This window comes from Fukomys damarensis, unplaced genomic scaffold (genome assembly GCF_012274545.1).
Source record: "Fukomys damarensis isolate Sample0158 unplaced genomic scaffold, DMR_v1.0_HiC HiC_scaffold_21, whole genome shotgun sequence".
NCBI lineage: Eukaryota > Metazoa > Chordata > Mammalia > Rodentia > Bathyergidae > Fukomys > Fukomys damarensis.
The window spans coordinates 17,799,398-17,821,305 of record NW_022900933.1 but is presented as its reverse complement, the minus strand read 5'-3'; the positions used below and the strand labels follow the sequence as shown (position 1 = coordinate 17,821,305).

Here is a 21,908-nt window from a genome sequence, read left to right as displayed (position 1 = left end):
TTTTTTGAGACAGGGTCTCACTATGTAGTTGAGACTGAGACTGACCTGGAACTCACTATGTAGCCCAGGCTGGTCTCGAGCTCACACTGATCCTCCTGTCTCAGCCTCCCGAGTGCTGGGATTACTGGCATGTGCCACCATGCCCAGCCTTTCTTACAAATATTAAATAGAAGTATATTTGGAGGGCGGAGGATTTAGCTGAATGGTTCTACTGCCTGCCTTGCCAAGCGCAAGGACCCGAGTTTGGACCCCGGTACCAAAAAAAAAAAAAAAATGGAAAGGACAGTGGCATGGACCTGTTAAAGGCTCAAGAGATAGCAATTACTATTACTGCAAACTCGAAAGTATCTGTGTGATTCTAACTACTCATTTCCACAACTCAACAGCATTCATCACTGCATTCCACGTGCCGCTTTCTTTACTCTGAGCAGTACAGTGAAGGACAATGAAGCGAAGCAAGGGTCAGGAGCACCTGGCACAAACAGGTACTTCCTGAGTATCTGCTGAACGCTGAGAAAAAGAAAGAAAATAAGACAGGAACACAAACAGAGACACAGGGAGTACAGAAATACATTCATACACACACACACACACACACACACACACACACAGAAGTGACAAGAGCGAGCCCACACTCTCTGGGACCCCGAGATCTCAGGGAATACTTAATATTACACTTGCCCTGGGTAACATATGAGGCAAGGATGGCTGGGCTGGACTGCAGTATCAAATTCATGCCCTACTCAGAAACACCAAGTCCTTCCCCTCCCTGAGTTGAATACAGTAAATGGGGAAAATGGCGTTTAGTCACAGTTTCTGAAGGAGCCGGCGCAAACACAGCTTTGAGCCTTTACAGGACATCTCCAGAGTTAAAGAACTCATTGTTAAGAGGCCCTGTCAGCAAACCAACAAAGATGTGTCCATTCTACTCGCAGGAGTCTGCACTGCTCTCTTCAGTTTTGCAAAAGTACTGCTTTGTTTCTGTCCTTTATTCTGTTCTCCTTATGGTAAAAGTTGCTATTTGTGAATATTTTCCAAAAGGTTACGACTGCTACAGGGCAGTTTTAATAAGAGGTCTTCACCTGCCAGTGGGAAGATGGGGAAAGTTGTTTGCGTGCGGCACACACACCTAACCCCATCCTGGCACTGACGTCCCGCCCTCTCCCTCACCCTGGTTCTGCACACAGACCCTCTGCCTGAGCATTCCCTCCTCCCCTGCAAGTCTGAAAGGAAAGCAGGCAGCGGCCCTGGAAAGAGTTACTTCATCCAGCTGGCTAATGGGGCACATATTCCACGGGACATGGTCCAGGTATGGAAAAGAGGGATGGTCAGGCCTTCTGTGCGAGGAGAAAGAGGAGCGTTAACCACGCAGGGCCAGGTAAAAGGTGATAAAATTCCACTCTGGGGGTGAAGTAAGAATAGGTTCTCCTTGGGTCCATGCGTTGCCAGCTCCCCTTGTGCCTGCTGGCATCTTCCCAGGCTTCTGTCTGGCACCTCCACTAAATATCTAAAAGAATCAGATTCGGTCCAGAGCTTCACTGAGGGGGAGGGGGAGGCAAAAGGTCCTGCCAAATGCTTTGATCTATGCAGGGGGTCCCGAGGGATTCAGCCCAGCGAGAGGTGGGAGGGAGAAAGACTCTTGCGCAGCCTGCCAAGTGTGCATTCTCCACAGACGTGTCATTCCCTTTAAGAGCCGAGTCAGGGCACGGGGTTCTCAGTCCCACCAAGAAAAGTTTAACTTTTCTATTCTCTCTGATGTTGGTTTTGAGAGAACAAATCACTAGGGCAAAAGAGCATTCCAAAAGAAAAAAGTCCCAGATGAGCTGGGAATTGATCCTATTCTTTTTGACTCCCGTCTAAGAAAATAAAAAGCAAACTTATGCCATAGTGGACTTGCAATAGCAATTCCATTTGGCAGATAAAAAAACCCAAACCCCAACTAGCGCCGTCTATGAGAGTCAAACAACATTGGAGCTCTCGGCACAGGGCTGAAGGAATGGCGGTCGGGTGGGAGTTTTATGCCAAGGTCAGAGAGACAAGGACAGAGAGAGCCAAGACATGTGACCAGGTTTTATGTCACATGAGACCCAGGATAAAAAGCCTCCAGAGAGACCCAGGCCAGGTACAAGGACTTGTACCTGGGGCCTGGAACTGCAGTATTTGCTCTATTAGAACCAGATCTTCTGTTTATTCAGTGCGAAAGGTCTGGTCATCACTGTTTACTGTATAGCTGTGAGTCCAGGCTGCGGGTGAGGAATTTCCAAAGTGAAAGACTCCTCAGAAAGTTTGTTTGTGCACACAAAGGAAATAAAAGATAGTGGATAATAGAAGATGGAGTACTGGCCACACACACAACATATCTATCCCCACTTACCCTTTTCTTGGAAGGACAGAAAGGATACTTCCAAAAGAAAGAAATGATAACAAGGCTAGGAAAAAAAAAAAAAAAAGGACAAGGAGCCAGAATAGACTAAGTTTAAGCAAACCTAAAGCTAGAAAGCAGAGAGGATCAGGTTGGGAAAAAAAAAGTAGAGGAAGCCCTAGCCCAAGACATCAGAGGGGAGAGTAATCATCCCAACGAGGCCCTGCTAAGTGCCAGGCAGTGGGATAAGGAACAAGAATCAAATCATTAATTCACACAGCCCAGGGGATGACTCAGCCAGCGGACCTCCTCTAACATCCAGAGCACAGCCTTTAACCTCAGGTAAACCTACAGATCAGATCAAACCTAGGGATGGTGCTATGGGGAGGACAGTTTGTGTGGGGGCCAGGCATCTTCAGAGGAGATGGAAAGGCCACCACTATGGCTCGTTTCTGGATGTCCCACCCTCACCCCCATGACTCATGCAGTCACATGGGGCTTTTTAGAGGTGGCTGGATCTAGGGTATGTGACGGTGGGATCAAGGATTCGATGCTGGGATTAAGGGTGTGAGCACCCTTAAGAGTGGATAGCCTGGAGGCAGAAAGAGGGCAGAAAGAGGATTGTCACTTGTTGCTTGCTATTTTTGCTGTCTTCTGCCTGCCATGAACTTTTTCTGTTCTGTAATGTCCCTCTGCCATATCACCCTGCCTTGGAGCCAGCCAACTATGAAATGAAATCTCTATAAACTGTGAGCTAAATAAACCTTTCCTCCTTTCAACTTTGGATGTCAGATATTCAGTCTCAGCAATGAGAAAAAGTAACCAAGAGAGCCATTTTGCTGAACAAAGAAATCACCAAAGTCTTTAGTCATAATGGGGTTCACCCTGTGCTGGCAAGTGGAAGAGGCATGCTCTTCACTCACATCTTGAACCATACACTAAGATGAAGCCTGTCAATCAACATGCTTGGCTCTTACACAAAATGCACAATCAGGCTCCCATCCAGGGACATGCTATTAGGGAGAGTCCTACACAGTCACAGGGACACCTAGGCTGGCCACCTGATCAGTCAGTCTACTCTTTCATTCATCAATATAGCCCAATGCTCATGGATTATGAAAATGGAGACAATCCAACAGTAGGAAAAAAGATAATCTCAAGAAAATTCAGCAACAGAAGTGAACTTTAAAAGAACTTCAACTGGGGCCAGCGATTTAGCTCAGTGGTTCCACCATCTGCCTCACAAGTGCAAGGGCCCGAGTTCGATCCTGGTACCAGAAAACAAACAAACAAACAAACAAACAAAAAAAGCACTTCAACTGGTAGCCTCAAAAAAAAAAGGCAAAAATACCATTCACTAAGCAACTACAGGCCATTTTATGGCTTGTATCTAGATGTCCCCCCAAAGCCTTGTGTGCTTATAGGTGGGGCTTTTCAGAGTTGGCTGGATCTAGTACAGTGGTGATGAACCTACGGCAGCTTGCCACAGCTGGCTGCTTGTGATCACTGAAAGCTCTAAAAGGTTCATCATCACTGATCTACGGTGTGTGATACTGGGGTTAGTGGTATATGATACTTAAATTGGCTTAGCATAGTTCTGGTATGAATAATGGAAGACCTACCCTGAGTGTGGAGGTGGCACTAACCAACAGGCTTGCAGCCCAAGTGGAATATGAAGGCACAGTAAAGAAGGCAGGCTCACTGCTCGCTCTGAGATGCCCTTCTACCATGCTGTCCCGCCTTGGAGCCAGCCGAATATGGACTGAAACCTCTACTAACTGTACTGAAACCTCTACTAACTGTGAGCTAAATAAACCTTTCCTCTTTAACTTGTGGGTGTCGTGTATTTTGACCTGGCAACAAGAAAGTAACTAAGGCCATTATTCATATATAAAAAGAAAATCAGAAAATAAGTTTCTGAAAAAGAAAAACAAGATAATCAACAAAAAAATGCAGTGGATGAATGAATAACAAAATGAGTAACACTCAAAATGGTGATCCAAAAGATAAAAATGGGGAAGAGAGAATTACAAATGAGGAAAGCTGATAGGAAGGAAAAACCCAGAATGCCTCAAAAAGGAATTATAAAAGTGGAGACAGAGATAATAGGATAATTTTCTCCACACTAAGTGAAAGACACTCCTTTTCAGACTGAAATGCCTACCAAATGTCCAAGAGAAAAAAAATGAAAAAAAAAACAAAACAAAAAAAACTGCACTTAACTATTGGTTCAATTTTAGAGCCCCAATGCTATAAAATCTATTTCTATTGAGCTTAAATTATTTCACCTTATAAAAAAGAAAAACTGATTCGTGGTTATTATTTTTTTTGTTTTGTTTTGTTTTGAGATAGGGTCTCACTATGTAGTTGAGACTGATCTGGAACTCACTATGTAGCCCTGACTGGTCTCAAACTCACAGCAATTCTCCTGCCTCAGCCTCCCGAGTGCTGGGATTACAGGCGTGAGCCACCACGACTGGCTGATTTGTGGTTATTGAAAAGAACTATAAATATTTTAACATTTTAAAAATAAAATAAAAATGTAAGAGATGGAATGTGGACAGGCAGGCAGGAGGTGATGTGATTTTAATAAATGGCAAATTGGACGTTGACCACGCCACAAAAAGTTGACAAAGAAACAAATCAACTATATGAAGTCACTCGTTACTGCGGCAAGTCTAGAGTGTAAAACTCGAGTTGGGATTTTATTTTATTTACTCTGTATATGTATTAAATTTTAAAAGAACATCTAATGAAAACTTTGCAAAGGATCAAGATACTGATGGCTTTTGAAAAACAGAAGAGGGTGCACAAGGAGAACAGGAGGGAGGGGAGGAGGAGGAGCAGCAGGACGCCAATGCCAAATGGAGGTCAACTAACTCTGAAATCTGGGCCCGGGCTTGTGCTCAGCTAGAGGCACATGACAGCAGCTGATCCTTTGTGCAGAGCCAACATGATACAAAAGGCTGCCCTCCACCAAGTCTGATCAAATGGCTTTTTTTTCTTTCTTTGTTTTTTTTTTTGGGGGGGGTCAGGTACTGGGGATTAAACCCAGGGCCTCTGCATTGCACTACATCCTCAGTCTTTTTTATTTTTTAAGATAAGGTCTCGCTAAGTTGCTCAATCTGGGCTTGAAATTGCAACTCTCCTGACTCAGCTTCCCAGAGTGCTGGGATGAAATGTAGTGGCTACCCATGGCCAAAAAGGGGTTAAAGCCCTTAACAGCAAACTCTCCTATGGAAAGACCAGCACATGCAGGACAGTCATAAGACAGTGTAGTAACACTGACTGGAAACCACAAAAGATAAAAACAAACCTTTGATGTAAGATCTACTCATTTCTCCCAATGAAACCAACCCATCTTCTTTAAAAGTTAACGTGCGTAGATATCCTTACCTAAAGATAACAGGCTTTCCACGAGGCTGGAGGACATGATCTCGTCAATTGTAATTTCCCCCACATCCTCAAACCCTCGTGACCGTCCCAGTGTCTCACCCTCACAACGTGAATCGTGTCTTGGAAACTCGCCCGCTCTCCCATCTTACTCTTATTCTTGCCTGGGTAAATTGTTTTACTGCCCATGTCAGCAACCCTTCACGGCATTTTTCAAGTAAGCTACTGTGTGACCATGAAGTCTTCGGGCCTGGGAAGATGTTACTGCCAGGAGGGTAAACTACAGTGGACTCACTTCGGAATGCTCACTTCTCTCTGAGAAGGAACCCCTTGAGTATCACGCCTGCATACTTACATTGTTGATCAGGTAGACACCCCGCCCCCTGGAAGAGGCCACTGGTTTTACTATCCAAGGTCCCCGGTCCTTAGAGTAAGAATCTGCTCAAAATATTGGCAAATAAAAAGGGGGAGAGAAAAACAAAGACAAAGAAGGAATATGAGTTCATCTCAAATTTCAACAACTGTTATCTATTCAGGTACCCAAAAAATTCTTCCAAATTTCTAGTTGGAGGGCAGCAGCTGAAATTCATTTGTATTTTTGGACTAATCTTAAAAAGGAAAGGGGTGGGCAGGAGGAAAGAGGATAACAAAATTACTCACATAATTATTTCTTCAACCATTTCTCTTTATTTTTTTATTTTTATTTTTTTGTTGTTGTTTTTTTGAGACAGGGTCTCACTATGTAGTTGAGGCTGACCTGGAACTCACTAAGTAGCCCAGGCTGGTCTCGAACTCACAGAGATCCTCCTGCCTCAGCTTCCTGAGTGCTGGGACTATAGGCCCGGTTTCCCTTCTTTCTTAAATGAGAAGATGAAGACAAAACCAGGCAAAATCTGGGTGTTAATTACTGTTGACAACCTCCAGGAATCTTTCAAATTCTCACCTCTGTTGACTCATGGAGCTTCAGCAAACAGTGACAGGGTAAACTGAATGCTCGATCTCCTAATAAGTGTTCCCTAGATTAGCAATCCCAGCCTGGGGCCAGTGTTTCCATAGGGCTGAGGTGGCGTAGGGTATAGATGCAGCCTTGCTCACCTCCCACAGGTGGCCCTTGCTAAATAATTCCTCAGAGCTTCTAAGGAAAAAAAAAATCACCTTCCTTAAATCAAACAAAGTGCAAGAAGCAAGGAAGCACAGTAATTAATTTACAAGTGAGAGTAAGAAGCTTTTGCTTCTGTTTCTTTTCCAGGTTCAGCTTATACTTTAAATAACTTTGTGTCCTGAGACAAGAAAGCAGACAACCTTTGCTAAGATTCCCAAAGGCTTGCTGTGGTGGGGAAGGTGATGGCTCTGCCTACCAGTAAGAGACTGTTAGAGGGCAAGGGATCAAACAAGGCTGGAGGGTCCAGTGCTACTGTGCTCTTAGGCCCAGCCTGGAGAGGCATAACTAGTCCTAGCCTTGGGCTCTTCCCTCTCCCATTCAGATCAAACACCTCAGATGGATGACTGCTTCAAAGCAGGTGGGAAAAGTCAAACATGAGGCCAGGCGTGGTGGCACACGCCTGTAATCCCAGCACTCAGGAGGCTGAGGCAGGAGGATCACCATGAGTTCAAAGCAAGCATGGGCTACATAATGAGTTCAAGACCAGCGTGAACTACATAGCGAGACCCTGTCTCAAAAAAAAAAAAAAAAAGTCAAAGATGAAAATTAAGATACTTAATTTTTTCTTGAGAGTTTCTTCTCTGAAAGAAGAGTGACAGGGAAAGAATAAACGTGTAGAGAAATCAAATAAACACAGAGTTTCTGAACAGATCTCACACAGCTTTCTTTTTGCACAGTACCTAGTTCGCTGTGCATCAGGATGTTAGCACCACTTTATCTAGAACACAGCAGCATAAACCCACTCAAGTTCCTAAAGCTCATGTTTCTCCCAGCAAGGACTCCCACCTGGGTGCCAGCTGCCTCCTCTCTTCCCCGGAAGAGCTCACAAACTGCTCCTATGCTGAGTGGGGCCTTACCCAGGCAGTGGTGCCAACCATCCTGGCTCAGCACCTCTCCCCAGGCCGCACGCCAGTGACTGCTGCCTCCTTCTCCTCCCTCTCCCTTGGACGGGAGCCACACGGCCTCTCAGAGGCCTCTCAACAAGAGCTTGACTTTGTCAGCGCCATAAACCATTTCACCAGGAGGAGGGGGATAAGACCTCTGTCCACCCTCTCTCATCTTCCCCTGCCTGTTCCCTTAATGCAGCTTAAAAAAACTAGAAAAAAACGTGATGTGTCACTCAGACTCTAACGCTCTACAAGTAGTTCTACTTCTAGTTCTGCTGTATCCTCTGGTTCTAGTCACACGTATGCGAAATACAGTATGCACAAGATTATACAATGCTGCATTATGATAGCAAAATGTTAATTAAATATACTCTACCACATCTACAGGAGTCAGCGGACTGCTTTTGTAAGAAGCCAGACCGTAACATTTCAGGATCTGAGGGCCTGTGTGTGAGCTGTGCTGACACTGCAGCCTGACAACAGACAGGTAAACAAAGGGCACACTGTGTTTCCGTAAAATTTCACTTAAGGACACTGAAACTCTTATTGTTCCCACATACCACAAGATTTTCTTCTTTCTTTTCCCAACCATTCAAAAATGTAAAAATCATCAGGCTTGGTGGCACATGCCTATAATCCCAGTACTTGGGAGGCTGATGCAGGAGGATCGCCATGAATTCAAGGCCACCCTGAACAATATAATCAGACCCTGTTTCAAAAAAAACCTAAATAAATAAATATGTAAAAAATCATTTTTAGTTCATGGGGTTTCCTGAAAGACACAGGACTGATCTGACTCCAGGGATGTTAGTTTGCAAACACTTGATCTTTGCAAGAGAATATGAATTAACTACTGTATAGAATGATCTCCCAGACAGCCTGTTAAGTAAACAAAAGGACAGCAGGATGCAAAGGTTATTGGGTAAATCCTGTTTCCATAAACACATATGCTATTTGCCAGTAAATGCCAAGAACAGCTCTAGAAAGACAAGCATAAAACCAGGAACATAACTGGCCCTAAAGAGGAGACATGATTGACTAAGAAACATGAAGAGAAAGAAAGCATTTCAACAGTTAGTACTTTCTATATTTTTGCGCCATGAAAAAAAGTGTAATTTATGTAATTTTAAAGTCCCGCTATAGAAGACAATTTTATAGCTACATATAACAAAAAAATTAAATCTCCATAATTAAGGCCACTGAATATATGTATTTTATTTCATTTTGCCATTTTCCTTGATGGATTGAGCACAGAAGCTATTAAGATAAACAAAAAATTTAAAGATTTCTAAGCTTCCTTCATTTAACTCCATAGTTCTAAGTATCTAATCTGAATTAACTGGTTTGCTAGGTGTGGAGTACATAGTGATGAAAAAGACAGGCTTTGCCCTCATGAACATTAAACTAGCAAAAAAGACAGGTATTAAACAAGTAATCACAGATATAGACTTAAGAACTGTCCAGTGCTATAAAAATGTTTAAGAAAATGACCAGGCTCATCTGGAGAAAGTACCCTCCTCAGGGATAGCCATATGTACAAAATTCTTGTTTTCAGCACAGGTTAAAACCTAGCTGCATGCAACTTTTGCCACTTGACAATGTTATTTAATCAATCCCCTCTAATGAGAGGCCCCTCTCACCAAAAGTTCATGATACTTAGCAAACATGCTGGCACACGCCTGTAATTCCAGCCCTAGGAGCTGAGGCAAGAGGATCACTGTGAGTTTAAGGCCAGCCTGGGCTACACAGCGAGTTCAAGGCCAGCCTATCTAAAAAAAAAAAAAAGCAACTCATAATTCTTCTGCTGCTTTACTGTTGTCATGTTCTTGAAATTCTGAATATTAAAGTCTTAGCCCTCTATACTAGGCCTTACACATTAATTTGCAATACTTCAGAACTAAGATCAGTTTCTTTCAGAGGTGCTAAAAAAATGCAGTTGGGACACAAGAAAAGCAGAGGTAAAGACAGGGCAAAGGTCTAGGCAGTTTACCTGGATGAGGGTGTTCTAGGAAAGCTTCAGCACTCTTTCCAGTGTCTTCTGGTCGGACGGGTAACATGCTTGGTCTAACAGAAGGAACACTAAACCAGAAGTAGAAAGGTCTGCCTTCTGACTCCTGCTTTTCAAATTTATGACACCATGGGCAATCTGCTTAACCTAGTCTAGTCATTAAAATGAAGGGAGTCGCTGGAATTGCTAAGATCTCTTACAATTCCAAAATTATGATTGTAGAAATTTACAGGCATCTGCAATCAACTGGGTAGATCAAAATTTTGTTCTTAGAATCATTTCTCAGCCTCTCTTGTAACTAGAGGAGGTCAGAGAACACAATCTGGGGAATGTTTGCCTTCTATACTGGTGCCCCCCTCACCAGTACAGAGCATCAGGCATGAGGACTGCTCAGAGACACAAGGGACACCGGTCAAAGTGGTCTCATGAGCTGAAGCTTCTTGTCCTAACAAGAAAAAAATCTTAAATCCATCTATGTCTAGATCTAGCCCAGCACCAACCACAGTCTCCAGACATACAAAGGCTGGATGCTGCTTGAACCATGCCCAGTAATTAGAGTGTGGGAGTTGGAACACACAGCACAGCACCTTCTAGGGTCCTGGAGCCATCACCACCACTCACCTCTTCTTTGTTTCTTCCTTCTTCCTGCTTAGAAAGGTGTCCACTCAGGGGAAGTGGCAACAGATCCTTATTTGGGTTCACAGACATTTAACTGCACTAAACAGTCTGTGGCAGGTGTCCCTAGTGTCTCGGGCAATTCTCAAGCCTGATCCTCATCCACAGTCTTTCAAAGGCCCTTCAGGGACTGTTCCAAGTCCAATCCTCTCTGCCCCTTTCAGTCATCCAAATCCATACCTAGGCTTCTCACTCTCAGCACAGGACTTCATTACCTTCCTCATCTAAAAGGCTGGGACCTTAAAACATAACCCTAACCTGTGTTCCTCTCCATCTAAAATTGTATCTGGGTCAGCGCTTAGCACTCTTTTTGCCCTCCTCCTGGGGAGACATACCCACCTCTTGTTCTCAAGCTCCTGCCTGGGAGACCTCTTCCATTGTTCCTCATCTCCCTCCCACCCCAATTCTCTGCGGGATTTCTACGCTTTTTCTCTCCCTTACAATCACTTCCATCTACAACCTCCAGAATCTGTATCTCTGGCCAAACTCAAAGCTGATTTACAACTACCTGCATAATATCATTACATGCTTGCCCTGGAGGCACCTCAACTCTGTACCACGTCCAAATTGAACACTCCTCTCACCCTGCAATGGCTCCTACTCCTTCTGTGCCTGGTTATGTTCCCTAATTACAGGCTTCATGATCCTGGCAGAGGGCGGTAGCATGTGCCTGTAGTCCCACCTACTTGAGAGGCTGGCGTGTTTGAGACTAGAAATTTGAGGCCAGCCTGGGCAACATAATGAGAATCCTGTCTCAAAACAAATACCGATCCCCCTAGCTTCTCAGACTCAAATGTCCCTCTCACTCCTGCCCCAGTCCTCCCATCTAGCTGAGAAGTCCTGTTGATCATCACACCATTCCCACAGCACCACTCCATCCAGCCACTCCTCTCATCCATATCACTGCAGCAGCTTTCAAACCATCTTTCTTTACTCTACTTCTTCCAACTCATTTCAGTCCTTTTTCTAAAGGCCAATCTGTCTATATCCCTTTCCTTCTCAAATATCATTTCCCACATTCACTCAAGTGCTGCAGGCTCCAGAACGCAGGAGTCTTTCAAGACGCACATGCTAGATGGACACCAAAGAAAAACAGGGGAGCTCTTCAGATTTTATAAGGAAAAGGAATGTCCCCTGCAAAGAGAAGGTGGCTTTCTGCTCCAATATAAGCAACACAACCAGTGATGTTGGATTTCTCCAGGCCCTGGACGAGTGGCCCAGAATGAACGTTACCTGGCAAGACTGAACTCGAGAGGACTCCCCTGACTACCACATCTTCCCTGTCCACCCTTTACACAGACACAGGAAGTCCCCGCTGTGGTCTCTGGGTGGCAACAGCAGTGAGTGGTTGGAATTGAGGATCAAGGAACTTCACTTGCTTGTATTTGTGGGGCCTAAATGTGCTGGCTTTGGGTTACGGCATAATAATGAGATATGTTCTATTTATCTTTGAGTTCATTTATTTATTTATTTATTTATTTTTGAAACGTAGAACTCCTAAGAGTTTGAATAATGGGTTGAAGAAGCAATACCACTGAGACCCAGGTCAGGCGTGAGTTGACAGAGGAACTCAAACTCTAACCAATCACCTGAATGAGCAACCCATTCCCGCTATACCTCAGCCCACCCTCCACCCCCACAGCAGAATGAAAACCAGCAGGGAAGGGGAAGGGAGGTTTCCAACTTAGATTCCTTTAGACTTTCACAGGATTATTCTGGACTTTAATTTCTCCTTAGGAATTCAACAACAGGGGTTCATATCTGGAACTATTTTATGTTGCTGACGTGTTAACTGGAGCATTTTTATGCTATCATGTTCACATTTCACATTTTTTCCCCTTCTTATACAACAACATAATGAAACAAAACTTGAAACAGGAAGTAATACTAAGTAATTATTATGCACCTGTCAGGCACCAGTTCACGTACATTCCATGCATTCCAAAATACACATTCTAACAACAAAGGATCAGTAGTGGTCTCATTTTACAGAAGAGGAAGGTAAGGCACAGAAAGGTTTGAGTAGGACATGAGGGGATCTGGCTGCGACATCTGTCACCGATTGATCTCCAGGGCTAATTTTGACCTGGTCAGCTAGAAGGGTGTTCTCTTCCTCCCTCACCACTCCGTGCGCGTCCCTCCCAGAGCCGTGCTCTTGGTTGAAGGGGACACCTGGACTCAAGCCACCTTCCCACTCCAGTTGCTGGGGTTGTAGGTGGGCACCACCACACCCAACAACAAAGTAACTATTAACTATGAATTGTTAGCCTTGAGTATACTATAGCTGAGAAGTTGATTGATTCATTTAATTAGTGCTTTATATGATTCATTTCAGAGCCTTCGGTGGGCCAATAATAAACTGCCAGCCAATGGTCCCTAGCTGGAGCCACTAACAGCAGGAAAGCTCCCAATGAGCTGCTGGTGTCTTCTCCCGAAGGAGAATTCCCCCTGGATGATACAGTCAGTCAAAGGGTGAGCTCAACAGGGTGAAAAACCAAAAGCCAGGAATTTAGGGAGAACTCTCTCTTTCTCTTTCCACGCTGCTTCCTCTCTCCAGAACATGGATGGACTCTCTTGGACTTCTCTAGAAGGAAGTCTCTGCCTGAGTGTCCTGGTGTGGGTCTGCCCTGATGCCCCTCTGGCTGTGATGTGGGAAGTCGTCACTGCAGGCACACTACCCAAGGTTTCTAGCACCAAAGCACAGCGGCGGGAAGCACGGCCTCTGAAGCCAGGCTGCCAGCCTGAATCCTAGCTCTGCCAACTCATGTGGCGGAACTTACCCAATCGGTATCTTAATCCTTCATCTGTAAAACTCTCTCAGAGATTCCATGTAAGAGTGTCTAAGGGAAAGCAGTTCATTAAGTGTTAGCTATGACGATGATGATGACTTTTTCAATTTTTTTTTCCCCTTGGCACACATCTGCAGCACTGCCCATGGTCTTACATCTTCACTATTATTCGGTCTTGCAAATTCAAATTATGAATGAATCCACAGCCAAACCGTACATAGTACTAGCTTGAGGGTAGCAATTTATTTTCCCCTTCATAGCACTATGATGAATTCTTTCAAGTTTAACTAACCTTGCCTTACCACCAACAATTAATCTGATTGATGAACTTCTAATTGTTGTATCAGCTTTTCTCCTGTTGTAATTTCACAGTTACCTTAACAGGACCAAATATACTTATTACAGCATTACATTCACTCTACGAGCTAATTTCAACACAACACAGAAGCGTATATAACACATCTCCATTCCTTTTTCATCCCCTTTTCCTCTCCTCCCTTCCCGCTCTCTCCATCTCGTTTCATGCCTTTTGGCAAAAGATCAATCTCCCCATTTCCTATTATGTATCTTTTATTTTGCTCTTTAATTATTTATGCTTAGGGTTTCTCACGTTAAGAGAAACCACACAATATTCAAGCTTCTCTGTCTGACTTATCTCACTTAACATTATGGTCTCAAGGTGCATCCATTTTCCTACAAATGACTCAAGTTTATCCTTCTTTGTGGCAGAATAGTACTTCATTGTATACACACACACACACACACACACACACACACACCGTATTTTTTATCCATCCATCTTTTGAGGGGCATATAGGCTGCTACTGATTGACCTATTAAGAGCCGTGCTGCTATAAACATGGATGTGCATGTGTCACCATTACAGGATGTCTTTAACTCTTTCAGGAAGATATGGAGAAGAATAGCTGAGTCAAATGGAATTTCTAGTTCAATTACTTGAGAAATCTTCACACTGATTTCCACAGTGGCTGTACTAGTTTACATTCCCACCAACAATGTAGAAAGGGTTCCTTTCCCCTTGCAGCCTTCCCAGACTTTGTTATCGTTTCATTTCTTGATGGTAGCCCTCCTTTCTGGAGTAAGACAGAATCTTGGTGTTTTAATTTGCATTCCTCTAATGGGCGGAAATGTTAAATATCCTTTCATGTATTTATCGGCCATTTGTCCTGCTTCTGAGAACTCTGTTCATTTCAGCTGCCAATTCTTCTTTCTCTTCTTGAAGGGGGTCTAATTTTTTTGAGTTGTTTATGTATTGTAGATACTAATCCTCTGTCCAAGAAATAGCTGGCAAAAAAAAAATTTTTTTTCCCAGTCTATAGGTTGTGTCTTTACTCTGTTAGTTATTTCCTTTGCTGTGCAGAAATTTTTCAATCTGATATAATCCCACCTGTTGATTCTTGGTATCTTTTTTTTATGCCACTGGGGTACTATTTAGAAAGTCCTTGCCTATGTCTATGTCTTCAAGAGTTTTGCCTATTTTACCTTCCAACAGATTGTTTCTGTTTTAACGTTTAGATCTTTGGTGCATTTTTATTTTAATTTACTATACGATGCAAGCTAGGGGTCTAGATTCAATCTTCTTCATATGGATAGCCAGTTTTCCCAGCACCATTTGTTAAAGATGGTATCTTTCTTCCAGGGTATATTTTTGGCCCCTTTGTCAAAAGATCAGAAAGCTAAATGCTGCTGGACTTGTTTCTGAATCCTCTATTCTATTCCACTGAGTCACACTGTTTTTGTGCCAATACCGTGCTGCTTTGTTTTAATCACTGTAGCTTTGTAATATAACTTGAAGTCTAGGACTGTGATGTTTTTCTGCTTTGCTATTGTTGCCCAGAATTGCTTTTTGCTATTCTGTGTCTCTTCTGATTCCATAGGAATTTTAGAAGATGTTTTCTCTAGTTTTGTGTGGAATGCTATTGGTATTTTGATTGGACTGCATTAAATCTATGTATCAGTTTTGGAAGTATCTTAGTTACTTTTCTCATGGCTGAAACAAAATACCCAACACCCAAAGTTCAATGAAGAAAGGTTTATTCCAGATCACAGTCTGTAAAGGTTTCAGTTCATAGTCAGCTGCCTCCAAGGCAAGGTGGCATGGCAGAGGGGCGGTCACATAAGAGAAATAGTCCGTGGTAAGAGGCAGGTAAGAGGCAGCAAAGCAACAGTGGCAGCAACAGAGAGCCTGCATTTCTCTTGTATCCCATCTAGGCTACAAGCCTTTTAGGTGGTGCCACCCACACCCAAGCTGGTGCTTCTATCTTTAGTAAATCTATTCAGCCACACCCAGAACTATTTTAATTCCAGTCAGTGGACCACACACCTTTAATCCCAGTATCACACACTCTACATCCAACCAGCTCTGACAAAAGCCCCCCCAATGAGCACATGAGAGGAAAATCTAGAAGGTTAGGGGGAAATCTAGAAACAAGCCATTAATAGGAAGTACAGACATTTTGACAATATTGGTTCTGTCTATCCAAGATCAGGGCATGTCTTTCCATTTTCTGATGTCCTCTTTGGTCACCTTTTTCAGAGTACTCAGTTTTCATTGTAGAGGTCTTTCACCTCCTTGGTTAGATTAATTTCTAAGTATTTCATTTTTATAAATGCTACTGCGAATGGTATTGTTTCCATAGTTTCTCAATGAGCTCGCTATTGGTGTAAAGGAATGATATTTTTTTTGTATGTTTATTTTATATCCTGCTACACTACTGAATTTGGTCATTCTAGGAATCTTGAGTTTTCAAGTTAGCTCTGCAACTGTTTTACTAGTGAACCACAAGTTTTCAAGGATTTAAATAGCCTGAAAAGCTTGGGTGCTGGGGGCGGGCACTCTCCATCGAGCACTTACAACAGAATTCCGCATACTCAGCTGGCAGAAGGAAGGTCTGAGGGAGGATGTGAAAAGCCTTGAATCCATGTGTATGCTGCATTCGAATGATGTTTTTGTACAGCCGGTCCTTCCGTGTTAGTTCATAAGACCTAAAAACCAGAAAAGTATTTCCAATTCAGTAAACTCTGACTCTGAGGTTTTCCTGTGCTATCACACTGAGGAGTTCATTCCGGAGCACCTACTGAAGTACCATACATCCCAAATCTGTCACCTTGGTAACAGAAGGTACGAATCATTTTCACCAAATGAAAGTTTTTGGCCAGATTTTCTCATTAAAATATTATACACACCAGGCCTGATGGTGCACACCTGTCATCCCAGCACTAGGGAGGGTGAACAGGAGGATTAGTGAGTTCAAGGCCAGCCTGAACTGCACAGTGAAGTTTAAGGCCAGCAAGAACTATATAGTGAGGCCATGTCTCAAAAAAACAAAACAAAAAAGAACAAGACGTAAGTACAAAGAAATTTCCCCTTTTTGGTATACAATTCTGAGTTTGGAAAAAATATACACAGTTAGGTACTGACCACTACAATTAACATGTGTACCCCAATCGGTTCTGATGTCCTAAATCTGCCCCAATCATAGCACAGCCTTGGGAAAACATTCATCTCTTTTCTGTCCTTATATTTTTGCATTTTCCAGAAAGTTAAAAAAACAAAAAGAACAATACAGCATATATCTTTGGTTTATCCTCCTCTCCCTCTCCCTCTCTCTCTTCTTTTCAGGACCGGGGATTGAGGACTTCTCATTAAACTACATCCTCACCACCCCCTTTTTATTTGTGAGACAGGTTCTTCTGTTCTTTTAAGACGGCCTTATTCCACTGAGCACAATGCACTTGAGATTTATTCTTGTGTTGCATGTGTCAGCATTTTGCCCCCTTTGTTTTGGTCAGTAAAAACCTATGGTGTAGATATGCCAGTTTATCTCTTCACCAGCTGAATGACAACTTCACTGTTTCCAGTTTGGGGAGATTATGAATAAATTTGCTATAAACATCCACACACAGGTTTTTGTATTAACATAAGTGTTTTTGCATCCCTGCGTTCTTTTCTGTTATGACTCTACTATAACACTAAAATCACGAATTCTTATAAGGTTTTATGCGAACATTTTCATTTTTCTAAGAGTGGGGCTGCTCGGTTGTTTAGTAAGTCATTTATCTATTGCTGCATACTAAATAGCCCCAAAACCTAGAAGCTTGAAGTAAAAAACACATTTATAATGCCACACAGTTTCTGGGGGTCAGAAATGTGGGAGACAGAGGTGGGTAGTTCTGCCTCAGAGTCTGTCGTGAGATTCCAGTCGAGAAGGTGGTCAGCACTGGCTGAGGACAGAGGACCGGCTTCCCAGAAGGCTTGCTGGAAGGGGCTGGCTGCTGACGAGTGCCTTCCTGACATAACAACCACTTCTCCCAGACCGAGAGATCTGAGAAAGACAGCAAGAAGAAGTTGTAAAGGTTGCTGTGGCCTAGTCTCACAGTGACACACCACTACTTCTGGTACATTCCATTTGTTGGAGGCAAGTTACTAAGTCCAGATGATGCTCAAGAGCAGAAAAATTTAGCTCAAACTTTTGAAGGTAGTGTCAAAGAATTTATGGACACATTTTATAATCACCACATAACTACATGTTTAACTTTATAAGAAACTGCCAAATGGTTATTCTGAGAATATTGGAAAAACAAGCTCAGTTCCTCCTACCATTCTCAGAGATCAGAGGAAATACCAGTGTCTTTCCCATTCTCCACTCTAACTTCAACACAGTCACTCACACTTTGTCACCAGATGCCGCACACCAGCAAGCAATCCTATGGCACACGTGGGCTGGCTGTTCTCTAATTCAACTCAATTCAGACACTGCCTACCTGAGGTCTCTGTCCCCAAGACTGCCCCTCACGTAAGGTGCCACTTACAAGTCCAGGTTGTCTTATATGTGCTACTGATTGACCAGCCACCCAAGACTGTCTCCTTGGGTTCAAATGATTTGCTGCAGTGGATCACAGAACTCATTGCATTTACAGGTTTATTACCAAGGATATAAGCAGGAGACTCATAAGGCAAGGCATGATAGAAGGGGTGCAGAGCTTCCATGCCCTTTCCCAGCATGCCACTCTCCAGGAAACTCCACATGTTCAGCTTCCTGGAAGCTCTCCAAATCCAATCCTTTAGGCTGGAGTGGAAGCCCCTGTAGTGGGTGTGGTAGTGACCACTGGTCACTAGTGATCAACATAACCTCCAGCCCCTTTCTCCCTCCTGGAGGCTGAGGGGCAGGCTGAATGTCCAACCCCTGTAATCATGCCTGGTCTTTTCCTTAGACAGGCCCTCATCCTCAAGTTACCTAGGGGTTACCGTCACCATTTGATTCAAACATACAAAACGACACTTACCATTTTAAAGATTCCAGAGACTTTAGGAACTGTACAGCAAGAACCAGAGACTTATGGCTAACCACAGGTTTCACAATATCACAGGTACCATTTTGCATTAGCACCAGTCACATTTACGATTCTAATGTAATGCACCTTATCCTATAGTTGGTTGCTGTTGTTGTCTTATAATAGTTATATACTGGTATCTCCCATTGTTTTAATTTGCATCCCACTAATGACCAATGATGTTGGGCATCTTTTCATGTCTTTACTTGCCATATATATATATATACATATATACATATATACATATATATATATATCTTATATGAAATACCTAAACCTTTCGCCCACTTTGAAAAATAGGGTGTTTTGTTTGCTTGTTTTCTTATTATTGAGTTTTATGAGCTCATTATATGCTCTGGATACAAATTCCTTATTGAATGTGTGTTTTGTAAATATTTTCTTTATTCCACAATTGTTTGGGGGTACTGGGATTTGAACCCAAGTCTTTCATGCTGAGGTACATCCCTCAGCCCTATTCTTAATCTGTTACTTTGAGACAGAGTTCCATTGACTTGCTAAATTGCCCAGGCTGGGTTCCAACTTGTGATTCTCCTGCCCCAGAGTGCTAGGATTATAGGAGCACACCACCATGTCCACCTGATTTTCTTAACAGTGTCTTTCAGATAACAGAAGTTCCTAATTTTGATGAGGTTCCATTTATCATTTTTTTCTTTTATGCATTGTTTTATTGTTATATCAAAGAAATTATTATCTAACTCAGGACCATAATAAAGATTTTTCCTCTCTATAAATTTTACAGTTCCTTTTACATTTAGGTCTATGATCTTTTCTCCAAGTAGGCTTTTAAAAATTAAGTTATTTTAGTGGCTAGGGATTTAGCTCAGTGGTTCTGCCTCCTGCCTCGCAAGTGCAAGGTCGCAAGTTCAATCCCTAGTTCGATCCCAAAAAAACCCAAAAACCAAAAAGTTAAGTTATTTTTAAAAATTGAGTTATAAGTATAAAATCTATTCTAAAACAAAAACTAAATATAAATTTAAAGGACTGCATTTTACCTTTGACTTTTGATAAATATGCTCAAAATTTCAGGTTATAAAAATGAAATAAGCTGGGCGTGGTGGCATACACCTGAAATCTCAGCACTTGGGAAGGTGAGGCAGGAGGATAGTTGTGAGTTCAAGGCCAGCCTAGGCTATACAGTGAGTTCAAGGTGAACTACATAGTGAGACCCTGTCTAAACAACAACAAAAACCCCTAAATGTAGTATAACCAGGTATGGTGGTGCACACCCGTACCTGTAGCACCAGGGAAGCTGAGGCAGGAGGAGCTCTGCAAATTCAAGGCCAGCCTCAGCTGCAAAATGAGTTCAAGGCCAGCCTCAACTACACAGCAAAACCTGGTCTCAAAAAAAAAAAAAAAAAAAAGAATGAAGGAAATTCTAGCTTCATAAAGCTTCACCAACCAAGTCTGTGCTTATTCACTACCACAAATCATTATGAAATATTTTAGGAATGCTATATGTCTTTAATTGAATCACAGTTCTCTAATAGTATAAAAATATGGATTATTCATGTAATGAAAAATATCAATATACAAAAATGACAAGTTCCAAAACTGGAGATCTGATTTTTTTTTTCAGTTCTTTGTAATATTTGTGTGATCAGGGTTTTGTTCATAAAGTCTCTGCCTACACCTATGTCTTCTAGAGTTTTACCTATTCTAGCGTCCAGCAAATTAAGTGTTTCTGTTTTAATATTTAGATCTTTGATCCATTTCAATTTTAGTTTTGTGCATGTCAAGAGATAATGGGTCTATGTTCAATTTCTGGCACATGGAAAGCCTATTTTCCCAGCACCACTTATTAAAGAAACTATCTTTTTTCTTCCAGTGAAAGTGTTTAGTCCCTTTGTCAATAAGGTAGCTGAATATACTTGGGGTTTTTCTACATCTTCTATTCTGTTCCAATGATCCTCAGATTTTTTGTTGCTGTTGTTTCATTTGGGTTTCTTTGCCAGTACCTTGCTGTTTTTATCATGGTAGCTTTGTAGTATAACTTCAAGTTGAGATTGTGATAGCCCTTGCCTTGTCCTTGTTGCCCAGAATTGTTTTTGCTATTCTAGGTCTCTTCTGGTTTCATATGAATTTTAGGATTGTTTTCTCTAGTTCTGTGAAGTATGGTATTTTTACTGAAATTGCATTAGATCTGTGTAACAGTTTTGGAAATATGGCCACTTTTACTATATTGGTTCTGCCTATCTAAGAACAGGCAATATATTTCCATTTTTTACCTTTTTCAGAGTACTGTAGTTTTCAATCTATAGATCTTCCACTTCCTTTATTAGAATGATTTCTAAATATTCATTTTTCTTAATGTTATTGTAAAAGGTGTGACTTCACTAATTTCTCAGTGAGTTTGTTATTTGTGTATAGGAATGCTACTGATTTTTGAGTGCTGACTTCATATCTTGCTTCACTGCTAAATTTGGTTATTAAAATTAGGAGTCTTCTGGTAGAGGGGTCTTCTATGTAGAGCAACAAATGATAATTTAACTTCTTAGTGTCTTATCCATCCCTTTTTTTCTTTCTCTTATCTGTTCTAGTATTTCCAGAACTACATTGAACAAAAGTGATGATAGTGGGTATCCTTGTTTTGTAAAGTGAAAGTTTTCAGTACCATTTAGTCATAATGTTGGCTGTTGGTTTGTCATAGATGAGATAAAGACCTTCTATTCCAATTTTCTGTAGTTTTTTTTTTTTTTAAATCATGAATGGGTGTAGGACTTTGTCAAAGACTTTTTCTATGTCTGAGATGATCATGTGTTTTTTGTTCTTTCCTCTGTTAATATGGTATATTACATTTAATGATTTGTGTATGTTGAACCATTAATGCATCCCTGGGATGACTCCTACTTGGTTGTGGTATGTAATCTTCTTAATGATTTGCTGCATTCTGTTTGCCAGTATCTTAATGAGGATTTTTACATCTGTGTTCATTAAGGAGAATGGCCTGTAGATTGGCCTTTTTTTATTGGATCCTTCTCTGGTTTTGGTATCAACGTAATCCTTGCTTCCAGAAATGACTTCCCTTTCAATTTCATTAGAGTTTGAAGAGCAATGGCATTATACCTTCTCTAAAGTTCTTGTAGAATTCAACAGCAAATCTGTCAGGACCTGAGATTTTCTTTGTTGGTAGTTTTTTATTACTTGTTTTATTTCACTGACTGATATTAGGTTATTTATAATTTTTATATCTTTCTGATTCAGCTTTGGTGTATATATATATATATATATATATATATATGAATGAATGTCCATTTCT

The 21,908-nt window shown here is 41.9% G+C and overlaps 1 protein-coding gene across 5 annotated transcripts in view; it reads right to left on the bottom strand.

The window, feature by feature from the left end:
• Positions 1–21,908, bottom strand: part of Ttll5 (tubulin tyrosine ligase like 5) — a 252,450-nt gene that overhangs the window by 207,134 nt on the left and 23,408 nt on the right. For all 5 annotated transcript variants that reach the window (XM_010645542.3, XM_010645541.3, XM_010645544.3 and 2 more), the window contains exons 6-7: positions 16,152–16,282; positions 6,111–6,193 (exon numbers count right to left, since the gene is read on the bottom strand). In XM_010645542.3, the coding sequence (XP_010643844.1) occupies positions 6,111–6,193; positions 16,152–16,282 (214 nt within the window). The remainder of the gene's footprint in view (positions 1–6,110; positions 6,194–16,151; positions 16,283–21,908) is intronic.